At 36.6% G+C, this 23024-nt stretch overlaps 1 protein-coding gene across 1 annotated transcript; it reads right to left on the bottom strand.

Annotated features, from left to right (window-relative positions):
- Positions 1-2333: 2333 nt before the first annotated feature.
- Positions 2334-12478, bottom strand: LOC121904920 (lysosomal thioesterase PPT2-A-like). Its single transcript, XM_042422719.1, has 8 exons — positions 12326-12478; positions 11346-11499; positions 4490-4585; positions 4176-4283; positions 3953-4036; positions 3748-3832; positions 2845-2899; positions 2334-2687 (listed from the first exon to the last, which is right to left on the bottom strand). Exons 1-8 carry the CDS (start codon positions 12476-12478, stop codon positions 2544-2546), a joined length of 879 nt encoding a protein of 292 aa, XP_042278653.1. The 3' UTR covers positions 2334-2543.
- Between the last annotated feature and the right edge of the window lie 10546 nt (positions 12479-23024).

The following is a 23024-nucleotide window of genomic DNA, read 5'->3' as shown; positions in this document are numbered from 1 at the left end:
TTTATATTCTCCTCTCTTTTTGAATACGTTGTCATTTATGAACAATAACTGTTTACTACTGATAATGATACAAAACCATTCAACATGTTTTGTTTCTTTTCCTACACAACTAATTTGCCAAAAAATCTGAACCAAATTTGGATAAGAATTGAAATCGAGTCTTAAAAAGTGACATTTCTGATTACATAAATTCCCTTTACTATTAACTCAGAATCCATAAGTTAACTCCTCTGACTAAGTTCATTAAAAATTAATTGGTCTTATTGATTGACCACACAGCCTTCAGTATTTGATCTAATCATGTGTAAAGGACAAAAGAGTACATGTGCACACTGTCAGGGGCCAAATGAAAATATCTATAGGTCTATCTATATTTCAGGACAAGCTACATAAACACTGTACACTCAACAATGACACTGGGATAGACATTGATCAGTCTAAAATTGTTAAAAGATATTCCAGATTATTAATAAAATGATTGAGGGCAAACTTGCAGTCAACCACAGTGATTAAATATTGAGGATTTAACATAACAAAAGAAACATCTGTATGAGCTAATATTATATTCCTGCAATAAATACTAACTCCATTTTCACTGAGACTTCTACTTTAGTTTGTTTGTCGGTCAATTTTAAGGCTGTACTTTGTGGTACTGTTGTAGTGGACTGCATTATATTCGAAGATGCTTCTAATTTTGTGTCCATTTAACTAAATGGAGGAACAAAACCTCACAACAATGGAGACTGCAGTCTGATACAGCAGCAACACAACATCAAAAAACCTGAATTAACATATTTGACAATGTCATCAACAATTCGAAAGTTTTCTAAAGGAAGGAATAATAGGACTGCTGTATAACACCACAGTACAATGTAGTTTCTATTTTGTGGTCAGTTTGTTTTTTTGTACTTTTCTTTGTTTCTATTGTGTTTTTGTCTCCTTTCTTTTGTTTTGTTTTCTTCTGTGTGCTGTAACATAACATTGGATCACCTGTGTTGTGTGTAAAATACCATATAAATAAAGTTGAGTTGAGTATATCCAGGGTTAACATGGACGTTTTATATTAGCTGAGTCATCTAATATGACTGTTACACACCAACATTTCACAGTACTGCGATTAGCACACAAAAGATAAATTAAACAATGAAAAAATTCACATATTTCTGATAATGCCTTTGAAACAACTTGATCTCTATCATACTCTCTCTATATAAAAAAACAATAAAACAAGGTAAAATGACCAAACATTCAATCGATGCTGTAGCGGTTTAATAGAGAAGCAAGAATAGAGATACAAGATAAGTACAACATTTCAGATATTCCAAAGTTATTCTTCTCCAACAAATCTGATAAAGCAGAAAAATAAACAAATCTGTGATGCAGTTGTGAATTTACCCTTTAAAATACTTCAAAGTACCTTATTCTCCATACCAGAGGGCAGTGATTGATTGGTCATCGTTCATGTGTTGCCATGGCACAGACATTTATTAGAATAAATTTCATTAGACACTTGAAGGCTGCTATTTCTTGTAATATTAGGAACCATTTGAGAATATTCCTATAGATCATTTTTAAAAGTGGCCTTGCAGCAAAAACAGGACAATTTTCACTTTATTTACACAAAATGTATAATTGAAAAAATATTCATGCTAATGGGACTTAATGTCTTTTGTTTTAGTTTTAACTTTAAATGTTATAAATTCTGTTTAGACAGATGTGTACCTGATCCTAGAACTTCCATTTTAGGAAGATCATAATATTTGATCAATTCAGTTACTGCTACAATTTGGCATGGTTATGGTAAAAAGGCACATTTTAAAGGCATAAAACAAAGATGCACTCTTACTATTTAAACACTGGATAAATTAAATTAAGGTGTACATCATAAGCAAAGAATCCAATATTGTGTAGCAAGAAAAGTAATATTATTAAAATATTAAGATATGGAAACCCTTTTTGACATATCTGTCCCATCATCATGAAGAAAAAAAAACAATGGATGCTGCTATTGTAATAATATGACAATATATGGAATATAATAATATGGTAGATATGGCATAGTAATATAACATCATTATGATGACTTTTTCATGGGAGGTGTCTTAAAGAAGGGAAACTGCAGATCTAGACTTGGGTCAATCTGTCTTTTGTTTTGCGTGTAAATGGGTCCTGCATGTGGTTACTGTCTTGTATAGAAATTCATATAAAGAAAATATATTGAAAAGAGGGAATTAGGGGTGGCATGCTGGTGGAAGACGGTGCCAGCTGGGCCCTTTTTGTGTGGAGTTTGTTCTGTGTGTAATTGTATGTACTGTATAGGTGTAAATCTGAGTGTGAATGGTTTTCTGTCTGTATGTGTCAGTCTGTCAGCTCTGTGACAGACCAGACCTGAGCTTTGATAGGCTCCAGCCCCCTGTGACCCTGAAAAAAGATAAGCGAGTATAGATAATAATGGAAATAAATGATAGCCTTTTTCTTGTCTTTCTAAAATCATTGCTCATGCTTTGCACAAGCATTCAGTACCCTCTGTGGGTGTATTGTTTTCAAGTGAGCCATTTCTTTATGCACCTCCTGAACACTTCGGAGCTGGAGTACCAGTAAGAGTGCTCCACGCCAGGTAGAACACAAGTCGACACACCTCCACGAGCGTTCAGCGTCTTCAGTCCAAACGTATCCTCCTTGTAAAACTTTCAAAGGGAGAGAAGAGAGAGATGTAGTTGGATGGAGGGTCTTGACAGAATAAAGTAAAACTAAAGATCAGTTTTCAGCTAATACAATTTACCAAAGGAGTAGGTTGGACAGAGTTGTAAAGAAACATGTACATTATGCTAGTTTCCAACTTACCTGCTCGTTCATCATTTGCACAACATGTTCTCTGCTGTCATAGAATCCAAACAGGCTGTGTAGGAAAGAGGAAATAGTCAGGAACAGGATCGAAACCTCTGCTGCTATTTGACCACAAAGACGTCACTTGACACTCTTTCTGAATGCTCAGTTTTAGAATTGATTGTATTGATACCTCACTTCACTGTCTTACACCTGAGTATCTATCTAAGCTGATTCAAGAAACGTCCTGGTCTGTATTTCTCTTTTTCTGTCTTTAAACTGGCACATATTGGGGTTAGTTTGAGAGGTGAATATGTTTTTAGTTCAACCTTTAAAACTTCAGACAGAAAAACAGTTTCAGGTTTGATCGGCTTTGCAGAAAAACTCTTTCACTCATTACATTTTGGCAGGTTTCTGAAATGTGTGGACAGTAAGAGACATATGAAGACCAACTTAGAGCACCAAACTCCTCCAAAAATTCTTTCATTTTTACGTTGCATGATTTAGTTGTGACACAGTTTTATAATTTTATATCTTATTCCTACATTAATCATATTCCATCCTACTGGTTTTATGCAATTTGACAAAAATTACATATTTATTTAACACACTTGCAAATGTGCTTCATAAAACTACAAAGCGCACACAAAAATACAATTCAATCAGGGACGTCAACTCAGAGCAAATTATTGACCTCAAAAAAAGCAACAATGTTGAACAATGTTTATTTTTCCCTAATTCTTCTCTTCATAGGACCAGCTGTGATATTATTGTTAAAAGAAAACCATATAAAATATGTGGAACATAAGATAAGAAGGCTGTAATATGATTAATTTGGCTCACAGTATTTAACACAGACACAGTCAAATAAAAGAGACTCAGCAGTATTCAATGATAGTAAAACTTTGATGAGATTTAAACCTGGACTGCCACGGTGTGATGACGCCATCATCTGGTCCTCCAATCAGCACAAGTTTCTTGATGCGCAGGAAGTTTTTTCTCCATGCTGAGGAAGTGAAATTGAGAAATGCATGTTTTTTTTTATTCTGTTACAATATGTCCACAAGTATAGTACTTATAGTATAGTACAGTTCATAATGCCCATGACAGGAACTTATTCCATTACCTTTCATGTACTTGTGAGGTTTGTCACCATCGAGCTGTGGCAGAAAGATGTTCTTCTGGAAGTAGCGGGACCTGTGGTGAGGATCTGTAGAGAAAAGATAAATATATATCTGTTGCAGTGTCTTTTCAAGGGGCAGTGTAATGTCATGTGCAGGCTATCCTCAGTTAAAGGTAAATGTTTTCAGCTTTTGAACACAGTGAATACCCCCTTCCCTTATTCTCACCGTTCCAGAAGTTGCAGATAGACAGTTTCTGTCCCAATCTGGTGTAGCAAATGTGAAACACTATCTTCCTTAACATGACAGGAAATACCTGCTTCAGGTAGCCTGTGACTGTGGAGTGAGACGGTTAGAAAAAGAGTTTTTACAGTTATATTCTGCATGTTATTATCAATCACAAATCAATACAATTTGTTTATATTTTTAAAGTTCTGGTGACTCAGCTGAGAGTCCTTAATTCAACATCCCTATGGAGGACATTTTGGTCAGGGGTAACTGGGATTTCGTCATATTTTTGACATGAAATGAAGTTCACTGACTTCCATATTGCCCAGCCTGTGGTGATGCCAGCGAGATGAAAGAGTGCACGTTGTGGTACGGAGTCCTGGAGAGAAGTGCACGACAAATTAGACCACCTGAGAAAAAAAATAAGAGGACATAAGATTCACAAGATCAAGAGAGTTCCAACAAACAAATATATATGATCTGATGCAGTGATCCTTTCTATTGTTTAATCTCTGTGTAGTCCTGTGTTTATGCTAAGGTAGTGGTTCTCAAGGTGGTTTCCGGGGACCCTCAGGGGTCCTTTAGGGGGGTTCCAGTGGGTCCCTAGCAAAAAGGTGAATAATTTATTTTTACTACAATTCCATCCATAAGTAACATTATGACAAATGTATGAGGATTTTGGTCATGGGTTTCACACACTCTCTGTCATAAAACATCTAAAAGCAAAAATCTTATCAGATGGGGGACCCTGGGAAAAAAACTCCTCTCAAATCTGGGTCTGTGGTCTAATTTGTGTCAGTTTAGGGGTCCATGATGTGAAAAAGTTTGAGAACCACTTTGCTAAGGGTAGAGAAGATGCAGTATGGCTTAGTGGTTACTGAATGGGCACCTCCCACTGCATATGTTGCAACAAACACAGCAAGTTATAACAAGACTATTAAGTCTATACAGCCACACAAATTAATGGCTCTGTGAGGCTGCAGGCAAAACAATGCTAGGAGCAAAGTGGTAACGTGCTCACAATGACAATGCTAACATGCTAACGTTAAGCAGGTATGTTTACAGTGTAGTTTGTTGTTAGTATGCTATAATTTGCGAATTAACACTAAAAAAGTAGACTACAGCTGATATTGATTGTAATGTCATTAGTTGTGTTAGTAAAACATCAGGTTACCACCAAAGTTATTACAATTGCTCTTGTGAGGAATGTAAATATCTGTAGCAAATTTCACGGCAACACCCAAGACATTTCACTCAAAACCATAAATGTAAACCTCATGGTGGTACTAGAGGAAAACTCCCCATCATTAGGATATTACATCCTCTGGGAACCACAGATGTCTGTGCTAAAATGTGTGCCAATCCATCAAGTAGGTGAGATGTTGAGATATTTCACAAGATAAGTGAAAACTTTGAGGTTAAGTCAAGAGATCACTTAAGTCAGTAGGATTCATTCACTGGGAACCATGGATGTCTGTGCAAAATTTAATCCACAGTGGTGAAAAGTAACTACAAGTACTGTGCTCAAGTAAAATTTTGAGGTACTTGTACTTCTACTATACTTCTACTGTTTGAGTGTAGTAAATCTTACTTGAGTATTTCAATTTGATACTACTTTATAGCCTACTAACAGTCCACTACATTTCAGAGGGGAATATTGTACATTCTACTCCATCACATTTATCTGACAGCTTTAGTTACTTTTCAGATGAAGATTTGACACAATGGATAATAAAACAAGCTTTTAAAATACGACACATTGTTAAAGATGAATTAAGATATTAAGTTGGCCAAACATAAGCAGTGGTTTCCGAGCTGAGAGCCCCAAAAGAGAAACTCTAAGAAGAGTTTGTTATTAACGAGATGCAATTGTGATTTAATGTTTTTACGTTTTAATCTTTGTAAACTCGCGAGCAGCTCGTGTATTAGCGTTGTGAAGATGTAAGTGAGTTATTATTATGCTATAGCCTATAAAGTTATTTATAAGACACAAAGAGATTTGTACCTTGTTTAGATTTGTTTTGTTTTTTTTAAAGCTGGCAGAGAATGTGTCACAGTCACCCATTTAGCCGGCAGCCTGCACTTGTGCACACTGAAAAATACGTTGGTGAATTTTGGGAGACAAAACATCACTTTTTGTCCATTGGGACACTGTCCATGGTGTTGAAAGGTGCGCTCGGTAGGTGTGCTAAGAGCTGAAACAATTGTTCTTGATCCTGATAAAAACGCCTATGGTGCATGCATAAGCGCATACATGCGGCACACTCAAGGGTCCCAGTTCGGGGGTTTGAAAATATGGTTACCCTGACGTAAAATCGACTCCAGTTTCCTATTTAATGTCTTTTTTTAAAATTAACAATACTTAGGGTCTATTTCTTGTTTATGGTATCTCATGTTTTTGTGATGCGTAATCCCTATCATTAGGTGTGCTGGCACTGAATGTGCAAAGCAAAATAAAAATAAATAAATAAGGCCTAAATAAATAAAAGTCCTAAAAGGATCACAACAGTAGCTAATGGCCTCCTTTGCAGTGCTGAGGACTTATGAATAAAAATGCCAGTCTCCTGTCCACTCCACCCCTTCTCTCCCTTCTTTCTCCTACTTGATTGTTATCTGAAATAAAATGCACTGAAATATATCCTCTGTGGACCCATTGGTTTTAATGTTTTAGACAGACTTTATTACTAACATTTTTCATTGTATAAAATTTGATATTTATGTTGTTTTTTAAAAAAGTAGTTATAATGTCAGAATAAATAATTAGTAACAAATTACGCAGCTGAGTAATATAAACTCAATCAATCAAACCTTATTTATATGGCATCTTTCATACAGGTTAGTGCAATTCGAAATGCTTTACAGATGACTGACAAGTTGATAATAAGAGAGGACAAATGTGAACAGTGCAAACGATTGGGACTAACATAATAGACTAATACTGAGACTAATGCATACATGGAAAAAAGAATAAGAAGGATTAATCATATCATAAAATAAATGATTAAATAAAATAAATAATTATGATAAAATATTCAAATCATAGTGAATTACAGAGCTGATAAGAATCACTCGTTAATCTTTATCCAGTCTTCAGAGTAAAACTTTATTCTTTATGTGTCATCATATGTCAGTTGCTTACAGAAAGCAGAATAAAAATGGAAAGACCAATAAAACACCAATAAAGGCGTTTGTGTAATTTCAGAGTAGTTTATATAGCTGTACTTTTAGCACATAAAATGTCCAAAATATTAGAACATAAATGGGTTTCGCCCATTCGCCAGTTTCGCCACTGGATGGCATTCCAGTTAACAAAACATTTTAAATAACTGCACACCTAAAATTTCTTCAGAAATTTCTTCAGAAATTTTACCTTTTGTCGTTGAATTCGTTGTCCAATGCTATTTTCACAGTTTCACAATGTAGCCTATGCCTTTTTTACAGTAGAAAACTCACAGGTGTAAATAATGAAATGAATGATGACTGAATCCCATTTTTCTGCTTTGGTAATGTTATTAGTAACACCTGTGCTTTTTCTGCAATGACAAGTCAAAATGTCCGCTGTTAAAAATGCCTATTGGAGGAGATAGTATTTGAATGACATAAATATCCTAAAGATATGTTTTTGCCACTTAAGAATTTCCAAATCTGTACACAGCTGTACATCCAACCTGAAGTTAAAAGTTTGACATTCCTGTTTGTAAATGTGTTTTCATAAGAACATAAACTGTGGGCTACCATGTGAAAATGGCACATATCTTGGTATTTTGAAAATGCGGAAGAGGAAGTTACAGAGATATTATCTCTCAACTTTAATGTGTGAACTGTATGTATACTGCGATAGTGTGTGCGTCAGTGTTATTGTATGTGTGGGATAAATATTTACATTCAGTTCATGTGTGCAACTACGTGCATTCAGTCTGTGAATTAACGTTTGGTCACATTTTTATGTTCAGTTCTGTACTGCTGTGAGTTTGCATAAATGAGCGGGAGAGACCTTGTCAAAGTAAAATAAAATAGATGCCATTTGCACTGCACAGTTTCTGCACTGTATATATTGCTAGATGTACTTATTTTGTTAAGTTGACCTTCAACCACTGGCGCTGAAACTAGGGGGGCCAAGGGGCCATTGGCCCCCCTCACTTTACCGTCCTTCCACATTATTTTTAAGTCACGAATCACTGTAAATCCTCAAATAAATTGCAACTCTTAGGGTAACAAGTGCTCTCTGTTTGAGTTCATGTCATCAGCAACAGTGAACACAACAGCTGGTAGCGCGGTGCCAAAGCTTTGGGTCCGGGGCGCCACTGCTTCAGTCCTGAATGGTATTAGCCGAGCCGCACATATTTCTGCTCCCCAAAAGTGGTGTTTTAATGTAACAGAGTGGAGGGGGAGAAAAATGGTGATGTACATAACAAGGCGCATACAGGCCATGGATGTATTACAGGCTGTAAAGTTGCTGTTTACAGTGAGTGGAGCGGTTTCCAGTGTTTCAGGCTTTTCTCCACATTTCAGCGCACAGCGCCTCAAATTGCATGTCTTTAATTAGCAGAGGGGCGCACACACAGAGCTCTCCACAATCACCAAGCTACTTTCATGCATTTCGCTTCTTTTACTTCTCTAGTTTTTCGCATCTACAACATAATCTACTGAAATGTCCACCAGACTACTCTACAGCTATTATTGTGACTCAGGCAGGTCTTAAACGTGTCAGATTAATTTCTGAATTTTACATTAATGTTGTTCAGGTGTCACTGAATGTTTCCGGGATTTCGCAGAAACATCAGTACTGCTGTTCTGTTTGTTGTCCACAGCTGCTGTGCGTCAGATTCTTTCATTTGACTTTACTAAATACCTGCAGCGTCACACAGCAGCTGAAACTATAAGTACGCCTTTAAATTGGGAGAGTGATGTGCGCATTTACGCAGGTGCAGCGGTAACTTCATTAAAAGGATCGGTCAGGATCTGACGATAATTAATGTTTTGTGTTCTGCTACACATCTACACCACTGACTGTATATAAAGAGGTCAGCTGTTACACACAGATTCCAGGTTTATACGGTGGAATTGTTTGTAATAAAACAGCCCTTATGGATCGCCCTTGCTGAGAACAGTCCTGTACAAAACAATAAGGTGCTGCGTTGGTGCGGGGGCGTTGTTTTAAGTGTGGTTGAGACAATGAAATATGATTCAGCAGTCCGATTGGAGTAACAGATTATTGCATTTAAAGGTTGATCAAAACGTTATCTGAGTCTGAGAGAGAGTCTCTGACAGACTGACTGACACACCTTTTCTCATTCACCATATCCTCTCTTTTTATGCATGAAGTAACAGTTAACATTTCTCAACTATCTAAACCTTATGGGTCAGGACTTCTCTTGGGTCACTTGATATTCAAATTAATGATAGATGAGCTGCATTTATCTAGTGCTTTTATCCAAAGTAATTATTATCTTAATTTAGAGCATTGTTTTGTAGAACTTCTTCCAACTTGCACCATGTGCAAAAGCTCCTATCTGCAAAATGATCCAGGAAAAGTGGGGAAAACCTCCTATCTGCACTTTGCGAGGCACTAATACCTAGTCGGTATACACATAATATATTATGTATTGGGTATCCTTAACAAATAGCATTCTGCAAGAAAACAACAAGTTTTTTTTAGTTTTCTCAAAAAAGTGCATTTTTCAGATAGGAGGTTTTGCTCTTTGGCCATCGATATAAGAGTTAATATCTTACACTGCACTGTAACTTTTACTCTCCTGTTTTATCTGTCTTACTCTATTTTAGCTTCTTTTTATTCCAAATTTAACACTTTTTAATTGTATTTAAATGTCTCTTGAATCCTTTGCCTTGTGTTGCTTTTATATTCTGTATTGATGCCTTTTATACTCTATGTAATGCACTTTGAATTGCCTTGTTGTTGAAATGTGCTATACAAGTAAACTTGCCTTGCCTTTTGTAGTTGAATATGTTGTCCGATACTATTTTCACAGTTTCACAATGTATGTAACTTATTTCACAATTCAAAATTTCAAAATTTGTATAGAGATGTACATTCAACCTGAAAGTTGAAAGTTTGACAGGCCTGTTTGTAAATGTATTTTCATAAGAACATAAGCTGTGGGCCACCGTGTGAAAATGGCACCTATCATGTTAAAAATGTGGAAGTGGAAGTTGAAGGCGTGTTGTGCAAAGATATTGGATGCTGTGAGTGTGTGTGTGTGTGTGTGTGTGTGTGTGTGTGTGTGTGTGTGTGTGTGTGTGTGTGTGTGTGTGTGTGTGTGTTAGTATTATTGTATGTCTGGGTTAAATATTTGCATTCAGTTCATTTGCCTCTTGTTCACCCATTCACTGACACACCGATAACAGCAAGCTACCATACAAAGCACTGGTCTAACCAGCAACTGGGGTTCAGTGTGATGGATCGAACCACCAACCCCACAATTAGAGGACAAGTCGCTCTACTTGCTGAGCTGCAGTGGCAAATTTACATGTGTTTGATATATTTTTACTTAAAAATTAATGCAACAAGTATGAAACACATTATTTTTATTGAATTCATTTTGGGCTATGATAGAAAAGTATTCCACACTTGAACTCTTAGTTTTTAGAGTGACTTTTTGACACTGAGGGAACACATACAGTACTGTGCAAAAGTTTTAGCACGACAACAACCCAAAAACTACTGTCAGAGTTATAAAGAACTATGTTCAGCAAAAAGAGGAACAAGCAGTCCTGCAACAGATGATATGGCCCCCACAGAGTCTTGAGAATTGATGAGAATTGTTGACTCTAAATCAACAATTCCAGTATCCAATTGACCTGATCTGACCTACATGTCTTTGGAAATACTAGCTTACCCCAGTTGTTTTTGATATATTAGTTAATTTGCAGTAAATTGATAAAACACATCCTTATTTAGAAAATGCACTGTGTTGATGTTGTACTTAAGTAGTGCAAATTTTGTTCATTATTAGTTTTAATAGGAATTCAGCACTGTATGCTGGTCCTGGAGACTGTGACTTTGTTACATGCCTTTAAGTGTGTGTGTGTGTGTGTGTGTGTGTGTGTGTGTGTGTGTGTGTATGTGTGTGTGTGTGTGTGTGTGTGTGTGTATGTGTGTGTGTGTGTGTGTGTGTGTGAGAGAGAGAGAGAGATTGAGTGAGAAAAGACCTTGTGAATAGCACAGAAGATGGATGCCATTAGGAGCCTTTCGCATGATGGGATCAATGGCTTTCCTGAAGTCTTGGACCTGCCTCCACAATGGCCTCAGACTGTTTTCGTTGTTATACAGGCTAATCACTTTCACCTTAGTGCCTGGATGCGCCTGGGAATAAAATAAACATTAAAAAAGGAGCTGTGATTCAAAAGAAGGGACAGAGTAACAGAGGCATAGTAATAACTGATTAAATGAGCAAATTTAATCAGTTAGATTTCTATGGATCGTGTTCATGGATCGCTTGCTATCTCTCTCTCTCAGCCCAACCAGTCAAGGCAGATGACCGCCTACATAGAGTCCATTTCTGTTCAAGCTTTTTTCTTGTTAAAGGGGAGTTTTTCCTTGCCACTGTCGCCAAGTCCTTGTTCATGGGGGAATGTTGGGTCTCTGTAAATTAAAGAGTACAGTCTAGACCTGCTCTATATGAAAAATGTCATGAGATAATTTCTGTTGCGATTTGGCTTTAGCTTTATGAATAAATTTGACTTGACAAATTATCAGCCTGATAATTGATAATGTTATCAGCCAACTCAATCATGTGGGCTTATATGATTCTCCCAAAATAATATCTAAAGGGTTTCTTTCTAAAATAAAATCTAACAAGTCTGCAAAAGAAAAAATGACAAAAGTACAAAAAGTACAGAAGTATTACCAGCTAAATTGACATAAAGTATTAAAAATGAAGTACTTGTTTTACAGAAAATTGGCCCATGTGACGGATATATTTCATCATCTGGATAAAAAATAAAAACCTCAAAAAGTTTGATTATTTTTTCAGATCTTTAACAGTTTTTTTTTGTATTTTATAAGCTTATCATATATCATTTAATCTAAATTTGCAATCCAAAAAAGTAACTGCATCTGTCAAATAAAGGTGTTGGAGTAAAAATTGCAACATTTCCCTCTGAATTGTAGTGGAGTTCAGATGTCCTACCTTGGTTATATACTGAACGAGCTTTTTGAATGGTTCAGGTCCCTGAAAAAGACCATGCACGATGACAACAGGTCTGTATGCGTCAATGCAAACCCCTGTCAACAGCAGCAGCAGCAGGGTTGGTGATCCTCGGATGACCTGCGGGCTCTTCATCTTTAAAGGTGAGACCTCTGGCCGAGCAGATGAAGGATCGAGATCGAGTTTGAGACTTTGCTCTTAGGTTCAGGTCTTAAATAGTGTTGATGAGTAGTTATCGATCTCTTGCAACATGCCTGCCCACTTCCTTCCTCATCACTGCTGTTCTTGCTACTGTAGTAGTGTGCAGTTTTTTTTTTTCATTTACAGAGATCAGTGAAGGCTACTGAAATGAAGGGTTCACAATTTTCAAGTCTGTTTTAAAACAATAGTCAGGTGTCCAAATGAACATTGAAATAGGTTTTTCTTGCCATAATCGTTCCTGCTGTTCGTACTAACCACTGGAAGATCCCTTCATAACGCAATAAGTGATGGCCAAAATCCACAAGCCTCCATCTGTGCAAAAATGTATTTAAAAGTTTATCTGAAGCTAATATGAAGCTTCAGCCATCCAGATAAGTCAAATCAAGAAGATATCTTTCGCCATTACGGTCTTTTTAGTGCCAAAGTCTGTCTTTTGGTTAATATACTTCCATTGCAGCTCAACAGGGAAATACTGTCTAAGGAAACACAAGGAGGGAATTTGATGCTAAAAAGACAGTAAATGTGGCAAATATCCATGTGATATGACTCAGATATAAGTGTCTGATAAACCTTTAAATGCATTTTTGCACAAAATGACTGTGTGGACACACTGTGGATTTTCGCCCCCATCACTTACATTGAAAGCACATTTGAAGGGGATCTTTTAAAAGCCAGTAGTATGAACAGGAGGAATGATTACAGTGAGGAAAACCTCTATCGATATGCTTCCAATAGTCGATTGGTAATGTACTCATGTGTTAGTGCTTTTATTTACCTCATAATGTTTCTGTGCAATGTCTCTGAAATATCTGTCAGAGGAAACAAGGCCGACCCAATGCTTGTTGTTGTTCTCCAGGGATGGTTTGCACCAACTCTTCTTTACTAAGCCTGGTCCTAAATGCTAACACAGTCTTTGTTAAGACCAGTCTTTAGAATGGACTTTATGTTGGTTGCACCAACCAAACTTAAGCCTAGTCTTAACTACACCCGATCTTAGCAATGCGCATCCATGAGAATACCCATGCGACTATGGCTATTGCCTAGTAGTATGCATTGTTAGGACACATTGTTAACAATCTCCTGTTGTGTTGCTAATTTGTTGCTAATCATTTCTAATTTGCAGCAACGTTATGGAGGATCAAAGAAAAAGAAAAGGCAATTTCACGAACACTGAGATAAGAAAATTAATAAAGCTGTACAGTCAGCACAAGAAAACACTGACTGCAGTCCAGCAAAATAACAAATAAGAAGAAGCAGTTGACTTGGAGAGAAATAATGGAGGCCATAAATGATTGCTTAGACTCGGGCAGCCTAGTTCAGAAAACGATGCATGGAAAAAGTGGAAAGACCTTCTGAGCAAGGCAAAGATTTTGACTTTACGCCTGCTCTTAACTGGGCTTAAGATTTACACCTGGTCTTAGCAAGAAGAAGGCTTAAACCTAGATGGTTTAACTGCCGTAACTATTAAGTCGGACTTAGAACACCAAGTTACGACCGACTTAGCTTAAAACCAGACGTGTGGCTGTTGGTGCAACCGGTTTAGATGACCAGATGGGGGCAGTAAGTACAGCCTCTGACACAACTCTGCTCTTCTTTGGTGATTTTTACAGATGTGTTTCTGCTTTTGACTTAACATGCATTAAGTGAAGTTAGCAAAATATGTTTTGATAATTTTATTTATCTATGGGTTTTTCATGAATGAAATCACAAATAGTTTAATATGGTCATGGTGGGATGCTCGTAACTACTGCGTGTTCTCCCTGGGAGATTATAAACAGTCAAAGCAAGCATCTTATTTGTAGCTAGGGTTAGCTGAGTTAACTAACTCGCAGCCTGTGACTTCCACCATAACAACAACGTTGTTCCAGCATTTTCAAAAGCGGTAAATGGAGATAAATGGGGTTTTTTTACCTCAAAGAAGGTTTAGTAACACTCTGGATACATTTTCTTCGCAAGCTTTCGGTCTAATGTAAGACTCACACTGTAACTATGTGTGACTATCTACTAAAGAGATATTGGACTTTTTTATTACCATTGTACTATTTTTTGAAGTTTTGGGCACTTTTGATGGCATGTGCCACAATGTGTTGACACACCAGCAATACTGGATTACCTGGAAGTTCTGCAAGAAAGCTGTTTTTTTTTTTTTGTTTGTTTGGGTTTTTTTGCCAAGTACTTTAATTACTAACCACAGAAATGGCTACTAAGAAATTAGCTGAGGAAATGGAAGAAGTTAAAAAGTCTCTGAATTTCATGTCAGAGGAATTAAGTAAGGTGGCAAAACAACAGATGGGCCTACTGGATTTAATTGATGAAGTGTGTCAACTGAAGGCTGTGATTAAAGAAAAAGATAAGAAAATTGAAGAGCTTGAAAGAGGAGTTGAAGATTTGGAACAGTATACAAGGATGGATGACCTTGTGATATCTGGACTTGAGACAACCCACCGCACCTATGCACAGATCACAGCAGGTGACAAGGAGGGTGAGGATGCACCAAGAGGTGAATTGCACTTGCTTGAGCAGCAAGTCATTAAGTTCTTCAACAGCAAAGACATTCCTATAGACAGTAAAAGTATAGCTGCTTGTCACACCATACCCCAAAAACAAAACAACAGGCCAAACGTCATCATTCAATTTGTGAGTAGAAAAAACAAAATTGAGGTGTTTAAGCTTGCAAGAAAACTGAAGGGCACAGGGGTATATGTAAACGAGCATCTCACAAAGAGAAATGTTGAAATTGTAAGACAAGCCAGAATTCTGAGAAAGGGGAAGCAAATTCAGGACACTTAGACAAGGAACTGTAAGGTAATGATAACACTGAATGGTACACCAGAACAAGCTAAAGTAATAGCCATCAGAGACATAAAAGATCTTGATCAATATACATGAAAATGAAAAATATTATGGTAGAGAGGTGGAATAGTGGGGAAATGTCATACTGTTATTTTAGTTGTATTGTGAAATATGAGGTGAAATGTTTGTGAGAGAAAAACCGGATATAAGAAAATGTGTGTATATACAGATTTTAAGTCTTTTGACTTTCCGGATCACAAACTTTATGATTTAGAAAATGACAATGATCCAGAGATCGACTTCTATCAGAACATTAACATGAATTGTGAATATTATTCTGAAGACCAGTTCAATTCCAACATGAAAATGGAGGGGTTTTCAGTGATTCACTTTAATAGTTGGAGTCTATACAGTAACTTCTCCAAAACTAAAGACTACCTTCAACAGTTTCAGCAAAGGTTTAGTGTAATAGCAATTTCAGAGACCTGGCTGAGTGATAATAAAGATCTGCAAGATGGATTAGAGGGCTATGAAATGCTTTGGCAAAACACGTACAACAAAAGGGGGGGGGGGGGGGGGGGTGTTGCCCGGTTTGTGATGTCTGCTCTTAAATGTAAAGTTATTGGTGATATGACAACAGTTGTTGACAACTTGATGGAATGTGTAACCATTGAAATTGAGGTTAAAAGATCAAAAACATATTAATTAGTTGCATTTATAGAACACCGGGATCAAGCATTGATCAATTTAATGGGAAGATTTCTGATTTGTATGAAAAACATAATGATAAGGTGATTTTGGTTTGTGGTGACTTTAACATTGATTTGCTAAAATGTAATGATCATACCAAAACTACTGAATTTGTTAATGTAATGTTTAGCTTGAGTTTCTATCCATGAATTGTAAAACCTAGCAGAATAACAAAGGATAGTGCAACACTGATTGACAATATTTTTATAAACGCAATTGAAGGGAAGATAAAAAGTGGACTACTAGTGACTGATGTAAGTGATCCTTTGCCTGTTCTTACAATGTTAGATATCAACAATACGTTAAAATTAAGAACAAATAGAAAGACTAACAATTTGGTTAGAATGAAATCACCAGAGGCAATTATGGCTCTTAAAGCAGAACTTTTAAATCATGATTGGCATGAAGTTTATGTAGAGGATATTAATGAATGTAATGCATTTTTAGATACATTCTTGAAACTTTATGACCGACATAGTCCATTAAAAAAGTATAGACAAAATCCTAAAAAGATGGGAAAACCATGGTTAACAAAGTGTTTGGAAAAAGCTTGTAAAAAGTATGGGTGGAATTGGACCTACACCCTCATGTTTGTAAGACAGACATGCTATGCATTGAGCTAACATGTCACACAGTAATGTCAGGCCAGATTGTGGTATTTAGCCTGTCAATTGCATGAAATTGACAAAAAAGCAGTTGAGCTGAGCTCATTAAGCAGATTGACATCACCTGGACTCCTTCATCCTTCAACTCTACTGAGTTCTGCCCTAAGCGGGGCTCGAACTCACAACCTTTGGATCTAAAAGGAGTTCAGAAATGCCATGGGATTAGACCACTGAACTACTCACACATGTTATGTAATGTAGGAAAAAATGTCTTTAACAAGCATATCAATCCACATTTTAGGTAATAATGTTAAGGTAAGCTTGAGTGGAATTGAATTATGGTACAGAATAAAGATGTGAAGCAACTTTGTACATGACAGCAATATTATGAAGAGCACTACAGTGAGCAGGTATCAAACACACAACCTTGTCATCCAAGTTGAAGCTCATCAGAGAACAGTGTTCTAAACCACTGACCCAACAGACATTCCCAATAACGAAAGGAAAAAGTCTCCATTTTGATGAGGAAAATGTATTTGTCTCAAACTAGAGCTTGAAGCCCAGAGATTTGTACATCATTAGTGAAAGCAAGACTAGTTTAACATGAGAATGAATGATACGTGTAAAATGTGTTTGAAGGAAGAGAGAGTCTGTAAGTTTAAGAAACTGGAGTGAGAGGAGACACACATCCTGCAGACTGTATTGCAGTCAATGAGAACATGACAGGGACTCTCTATCAATTAAGGTTCAGATCTCAAAAACTATAAGTCCTATGTGAAATGTATTTACATTTTGAGAGAGAGTAGGCTTGTGGCAACATACTGAGGCAAGATATGTGCTTGAGGAGTTTAAATTGTGGAAGTGATAGCTGTTCAGAAAAATGTTTCTGGTCAAAAATTATCTGTGCTCTCCACACTGCCTGATCACATGACACACTTGTGAGACCTGAAAAAATCTGAAACACCCCTGACTTTGGGCTTAAATTGCTGAAAAACTACAAAAGATATCACTAAACAATCTGATAACTTTGAAAGTTCAAAGTTTTGTGTACAATTTGAATGGCGTCTGTACGATAAGGGACTTCCGAGCAGTTGAGTGTCAAAGTGACCAAGGTTTCAACTGAGTTGGACGGTTCGTCCCATAGACTGCCATTATAAATTTGTCTGTTTTACAAACATGAGGGTGTAGGTTCTATTCCACCCATTGCTGATTTTAATCTTGCTAGATTTTTCAATTCTCTTCAGCTTCCAGTTATGCAGTCTAAATCCACTTTGAGCAATCACACGCAATTTCTACAGAAATTGCATTTTCTAGTTGTATTTTAAAATCACTTAAGTGTTAAACTTTTGATCTATTAACCTCATAGACAATCATGTTTTAGTAGTTAAATTAGATGAGTAGTTGTATTGAAAGAATGTTTCTGAAGTAATAAGAATGTAAAGATATATTGTTTGAAGGATTTCAGTTTGAAGTTGTTTTTTTAACAATAGTCACATTGAATGTTTTTATATTACGAAGTAAGGGTCATGTTGAACTAATATTTAAATATGTTTTTGAACAAAATCTAATCACATATATGTTGCCTAACTTTATTTCCTTTCACTATAGTATTAAACTTTATTTCAGTTGATGGTTTGAGATGTGTAAATAGTTTGATAAAGTTGAATCAATGAAGGTTGTATGCTTAGACATCATGAAGTGTTAATATGAAGCTTAATGTTTGTTATGTTATTAGAACTGACTTATTATGAAACGCATGTAAACTGCTTAACTGTTTTTACTGTTTTAAGTATGTGATATAAGCTGACAGGAAATGTTCAGACCTAGTGACTTTCAAATGACATTTTTGCATGTAAAAAGTAATTAGGCTTTCCCAAAAATTCCTTTATTTCAGAAGATGCATGCTGCAAACACCAGTCACACCTAAAGTCCCCGAAAACAAAGAAATAGCATATTCATCATTAATTCAGAAGACCTTTAGAACACACTCAAAACTCCTCCTGTTTTATCCTAACTTATAAAAACAAACCTCAAAGAGATTCCTCTTTGAGCTGGCCTCCAAGAACTCTAGAAAACTCTTAAGATGTCTCTTTTATTTGTTTTTCAACCGAGTATGTACGTGTTTAATCCTTTATTGGAACAAGTTTAGTTTGTTTTTGTTTTATTTGTGACATTAAGTCTTGTATTTTCACGTAGAGTAATTTAATTTTGAGGTAAATACATACAGTATTTCATTCTGAATTAAATAACACTGAAGATGGATGGATGTGTGTCTGTGTGTGGACTGTAATGCGTGTCTGCTGTGTGAGACCAGGGTGATGAGAGTGGGTTTTAGGGAAGTTAGCCAAGATTGAAACATTCATACACAAATACACTCGAGTTCATACACATACTGGATACACAAACATATACACATGGTGCATGCATGCAAGTATTCCTCCTCTCTTATATATGGAGTAAAAAATAATAAATAAATATATACATAAATAAAGTAAAGCAATTAAAACAGTCGATTGATTCAGTTGAACACATAAAGGTGTGTATGTGTGTGAGTGTTTGTTTGTGTGTGTGTGTGTGTGTGTGTGTTGAGTGTGAGTTGGGGTAGGGGGAATGGAGTCAGTCTGTGTCAGAGGCATAGCACCCACCCGGTAGAGGTGTACAGGGCTGCATGATGGGACAGTTTCAGTGCTCTGAGGTGCAAAACCCAAAGAAGATGATTTATTTATTATTATTTTTGGTTGAGTGATTGAAGCTGGGGCAACCCCCAGACCTCTTCCTGGTCAATGGAGGAAGGTGGCCACTTAGTGGGTAACCCCCAGACCCTCAGAAGGAGATCTGTCCAACCTGGTCAGCGTCCTTTTTCTTTTTTCTTTTTTTTCTTTTCCTCTTCCTTCCCTCTCCTTGGGAAGCCATCAGAATAACCCACCATGCAGCACCATCCACATATCAGGGCGGCCGCAGCCAAGGACATCTCCATGTACAGAGGGACAAGAAACACAGGAGGACATACAGGGTTGGGGGTTTGGAGTTATGGGGGTGGGGTTTAAGTGGATTCAATGAGTGAGTGTGTGTGTCAATTAAGGGAGTCCTGAAGTTTGTTCCACCCATGAGGAACATAGTAGGTGAATGCAGTTTTCCCCAGTACTGTATTCACATGAGGGATATCAAAGGTGATGCATTCTTGTGAGCTAGTGTTGTATCCCATATTAAGTTTTAAAAGTGATGGTCCCTTTAAATTTAACTCATTACTTTTTACCATCAAACAGTCAAATATAATTAAAATGAATCTGAAAATTACCCAGCCTACTATAGTGTGTGTGTGTGTGTGTGTGTGTGTGTGTGTGTGTTCACCTTTTTCTTTGTACAGTATACACAGAAGAACAGTCCAGTTAGAAATTGTCAATATATACAGAGACCACTACTCTTGCTCATGGACTCGTCTCTTCTGTCGAGCTGTGACGTTTAGCTCATGAACATCTAGGACTTATGGGAAATGAAGTTCATTAAAGGCCACTAAAATACATAAATACTGAATAAACAAAGATATTAGATTGTTTTTCAGAAAACTCTCACCCTTCTCAAAACATAGTAAGTGTGCCACACAACATAGTGTTGAGGAAGGTTCTGTTCCAAGACTGGACTTTTAGTAACTAGTGCAGTGCCTGTTTGTAAGGGGCGTATTGCTTAGAAGACAGAGTCACTGCAAATCAATACAAAGTTGTTCTGAGTGATCACTGAATGGTTTGATGAGTATGAAATGATGGCAATCATATGCTATGGCCTTCGCAGTCACCAGATTTCAACCCAATTGAACACCTATGGGAGATTTTGGATGGCGTATTAGACAGCGCTCTCCACCACCATCATCAAAAACGCCAAATGAGGGAATATCTTTTTGAAGAGTGCTTTTCATCCCTCCAGAAGAGTTCCAGAGAATTGTGGAATCAATGCCAAGGCTGAGGATAATCATCATACGATAAAGGTGATGACTCAGAACAACTTTGTATTGATTTGCAGTGACCCTTCCCTCTGAGGGGACAAGTGGACCCAAACCATGCCAGCAAAATGCCCCCCACAGCATAACAGAGCCACCAGATCCCCTCACTATGGGGGCATTCAGACCTGTACCAGGTTTTCCTTTAATTTGTCACCCATCTTTACATACATACAGACCGACAGACAGACAGAGATTCCTTGCTTTATATAGAGAGAAGATGGTGTGGTGTCTTACAGTTCCCCCACTCGGCAGTAGTTCACTTCCAGAGAGCTTCAGCTGTTGATGACAATTAATTAACACACTTGGAGGCATTAGAAAACAGGTTACACAACAACAACTTTTATGATCAGAGTCGATATCTTGATAGTGCTTGAAGTGAATCATATAAAGGATAACTAGTATAAAGCAAGGCTAAATACTGGATACTACTCTAACTGAAATGGTTATCTGGATTATTATGGCCACCTTACTAGTCTTACACAAACTCTAGAATAGCAGGGTTTTTTATCAAAGTCAACAACAAAGCAATAACAGCTTGTTATTTTTAATCAATCATACTATACTAACATACATAAACTAATCGTTTTACACATGAAATATTTATCTGAAAAGTAGCTGGCAAGTAGCCTTTAGCTGTGAAATATATGTCATGAGTAAAAAGTACAATATTTCCCTCTGAAATGTAGTGAAGTAGAAGCACAAAGTAGCATAAAAAAGAAATACTCAAGCAAAGTACAAGTGCTTAAGTACACTACTCAAGTAAATGTATTTTCCACCACTGGGAACAGAGGAAATAACCTCCATGTAGCCTAAAGATCCATATTAGTGGCAATAACTATTTGTGTGTGTGTGAGACCCAGTAGGGAGTTGGAATTGGTTTACAGGAACCATAGATAAGGATGCATTTCTGATGTCCCCAATTGCAGTCATAATGCCGTGTCACAACTTCAACGTTGTGTAAAATGCTGAACGTTCAAGTTGAGCAAGGCAAGATAGAAAATGTTTATATTCTCCTCTTTTTTTGAATACCTTGTCATTTATGAACAACTACTGCTTACTGCTGATAATGATGCAAAAGCATTCAACATGTTTTGGTTTCTTTTCCTACACAACTAATTTGCCAAAAAATCTGAGTTGGATAAGAATTGAAATTGAGTCTTAAAAAGTGACATTTCTGATTACATAAATTCCCTTTTTCCTATTAACTCAGAATCCATAAGTTAACTCCTCTGAATAAGTTCATTAAAAATTAATTGGTCTTATTGATTGACCACACAGCCTTCAGTATTTGATCTAATCATGTGTAAAGGACAAAAGAGTACATGTGCACACTGTCGGTCTATCTATATCTCAGGACAAGTTACATAAACACTGTACACTCAACAATGACACTGGGATAGACACTGATCAGTCTAAAATTGTTAAAAGATATTTCAGACTATTACTAAAATGATTGAGGGCAAACTTGCATTTCTATTTTAATCTAACCTCCTGGTTTGTAGTCAACCACAGTGATTAAATATTGAGGATTTAACATAACAAAAGAAACATCTGTATGAGCTAATATTATATCCCTGCAATAAATACTAACTCCATTTTCACTGAGACTTCTACTTTAGTTTGTTTGTTGGTCAATTTTAAGGTTGTACTTTGTGGTACTGTTGTAGTGGACTGCATTATATTCAAAGATGCTTCTAATTTTGTGTTCATTTAACTAAATGGAACAAAACCTCACAACAATAGAGACTGCAGTCTGATACAGCAGCAACACAACAGTGTAAAAAAAAAGCTGAATTAACATATTTGACCTTGTCATCAACAATTCAAAAGTTTCCTATAATAATTAATAAATAATTAATAGCACTGCTGTATAGCACTGCTGTATAGCAACTCCTGTACAATGTACAGGAGTTGTTTTTTTTTTTTTTTTTTGAGGTCAGTCTGTTTTTTTGTACTTTTCTCTTTGCTTCTATTGTGTTTTTGTCTCCTTTCTTTTGTTTTGTTTTCTTCTGTGTGCTGTAAAGAACATTGGAACACCTGCGTTGTGTGTAAAATGCCATACAGATAAAGTTGAGTTGAGTATATCCAGGGTTAACATGCTTGTCTGTATAACAGCTGCATCTAATTTGACTGTTCCACCCCAACGTTTCACAGTACTGTGATTAGCACCCGAAAGATAAATTAAACAATGAAAAAAATTCACATATTTCTGATAATGCCTTTGAAACAACTTGATCTCTATCATGCTGTCTATGTGAAAAATAAATCAATAAGTAAAATAACCAAACATGTAAACAATGATGTAGAAATTTAATAGAAATATAAAGTACTGTAT

This window comes from Thunnus maccoyii, chromosome 10, assembly GCF_910596095.1.
Source record: "Thunnus maccoyii chromosome 10, fThuMac1.1, whole genome shotgun sequence".
NCBI lineage: Eukaryota > Metazoa > Chordata > Actinopteri > Scombriformes > Scombridae > Thunnus > Thunnus maccoyii.
The sequence above is the reverse complement of the archived record's forward strand: the minus strand, read 5'-3'. Positions and strand labels throughout refer to the sequence as shown.

What these genes read in the sequence shown, in the direction of transcription:
- LOC121904920 (XM_042422719.1), bottom strand. Translation starts at nt 12,478, where the DNA reads ATGAAGAGCCCGCAGGTCATCCGAGGATCACCAACCCTGCTGCTGCTG. An exon ending in TATCTGCAACTTCTGGAACG is followed by an intron (nt 4,037 to 4,175) that starts GTGAGAATAAGG and finishes TTTTCTCTACAG; the next exon opens with ATCCTCACCACAGGTCCCGC. An exon ending in ACCTCACAAGTACATGAAAG is followed by an intron (nt 3,833 to 3,952) that starts GTAATGGAATAA and finishes TCACTTCCTCAG; the next exon opens with CATGGAGAAAAAACTTCCTG.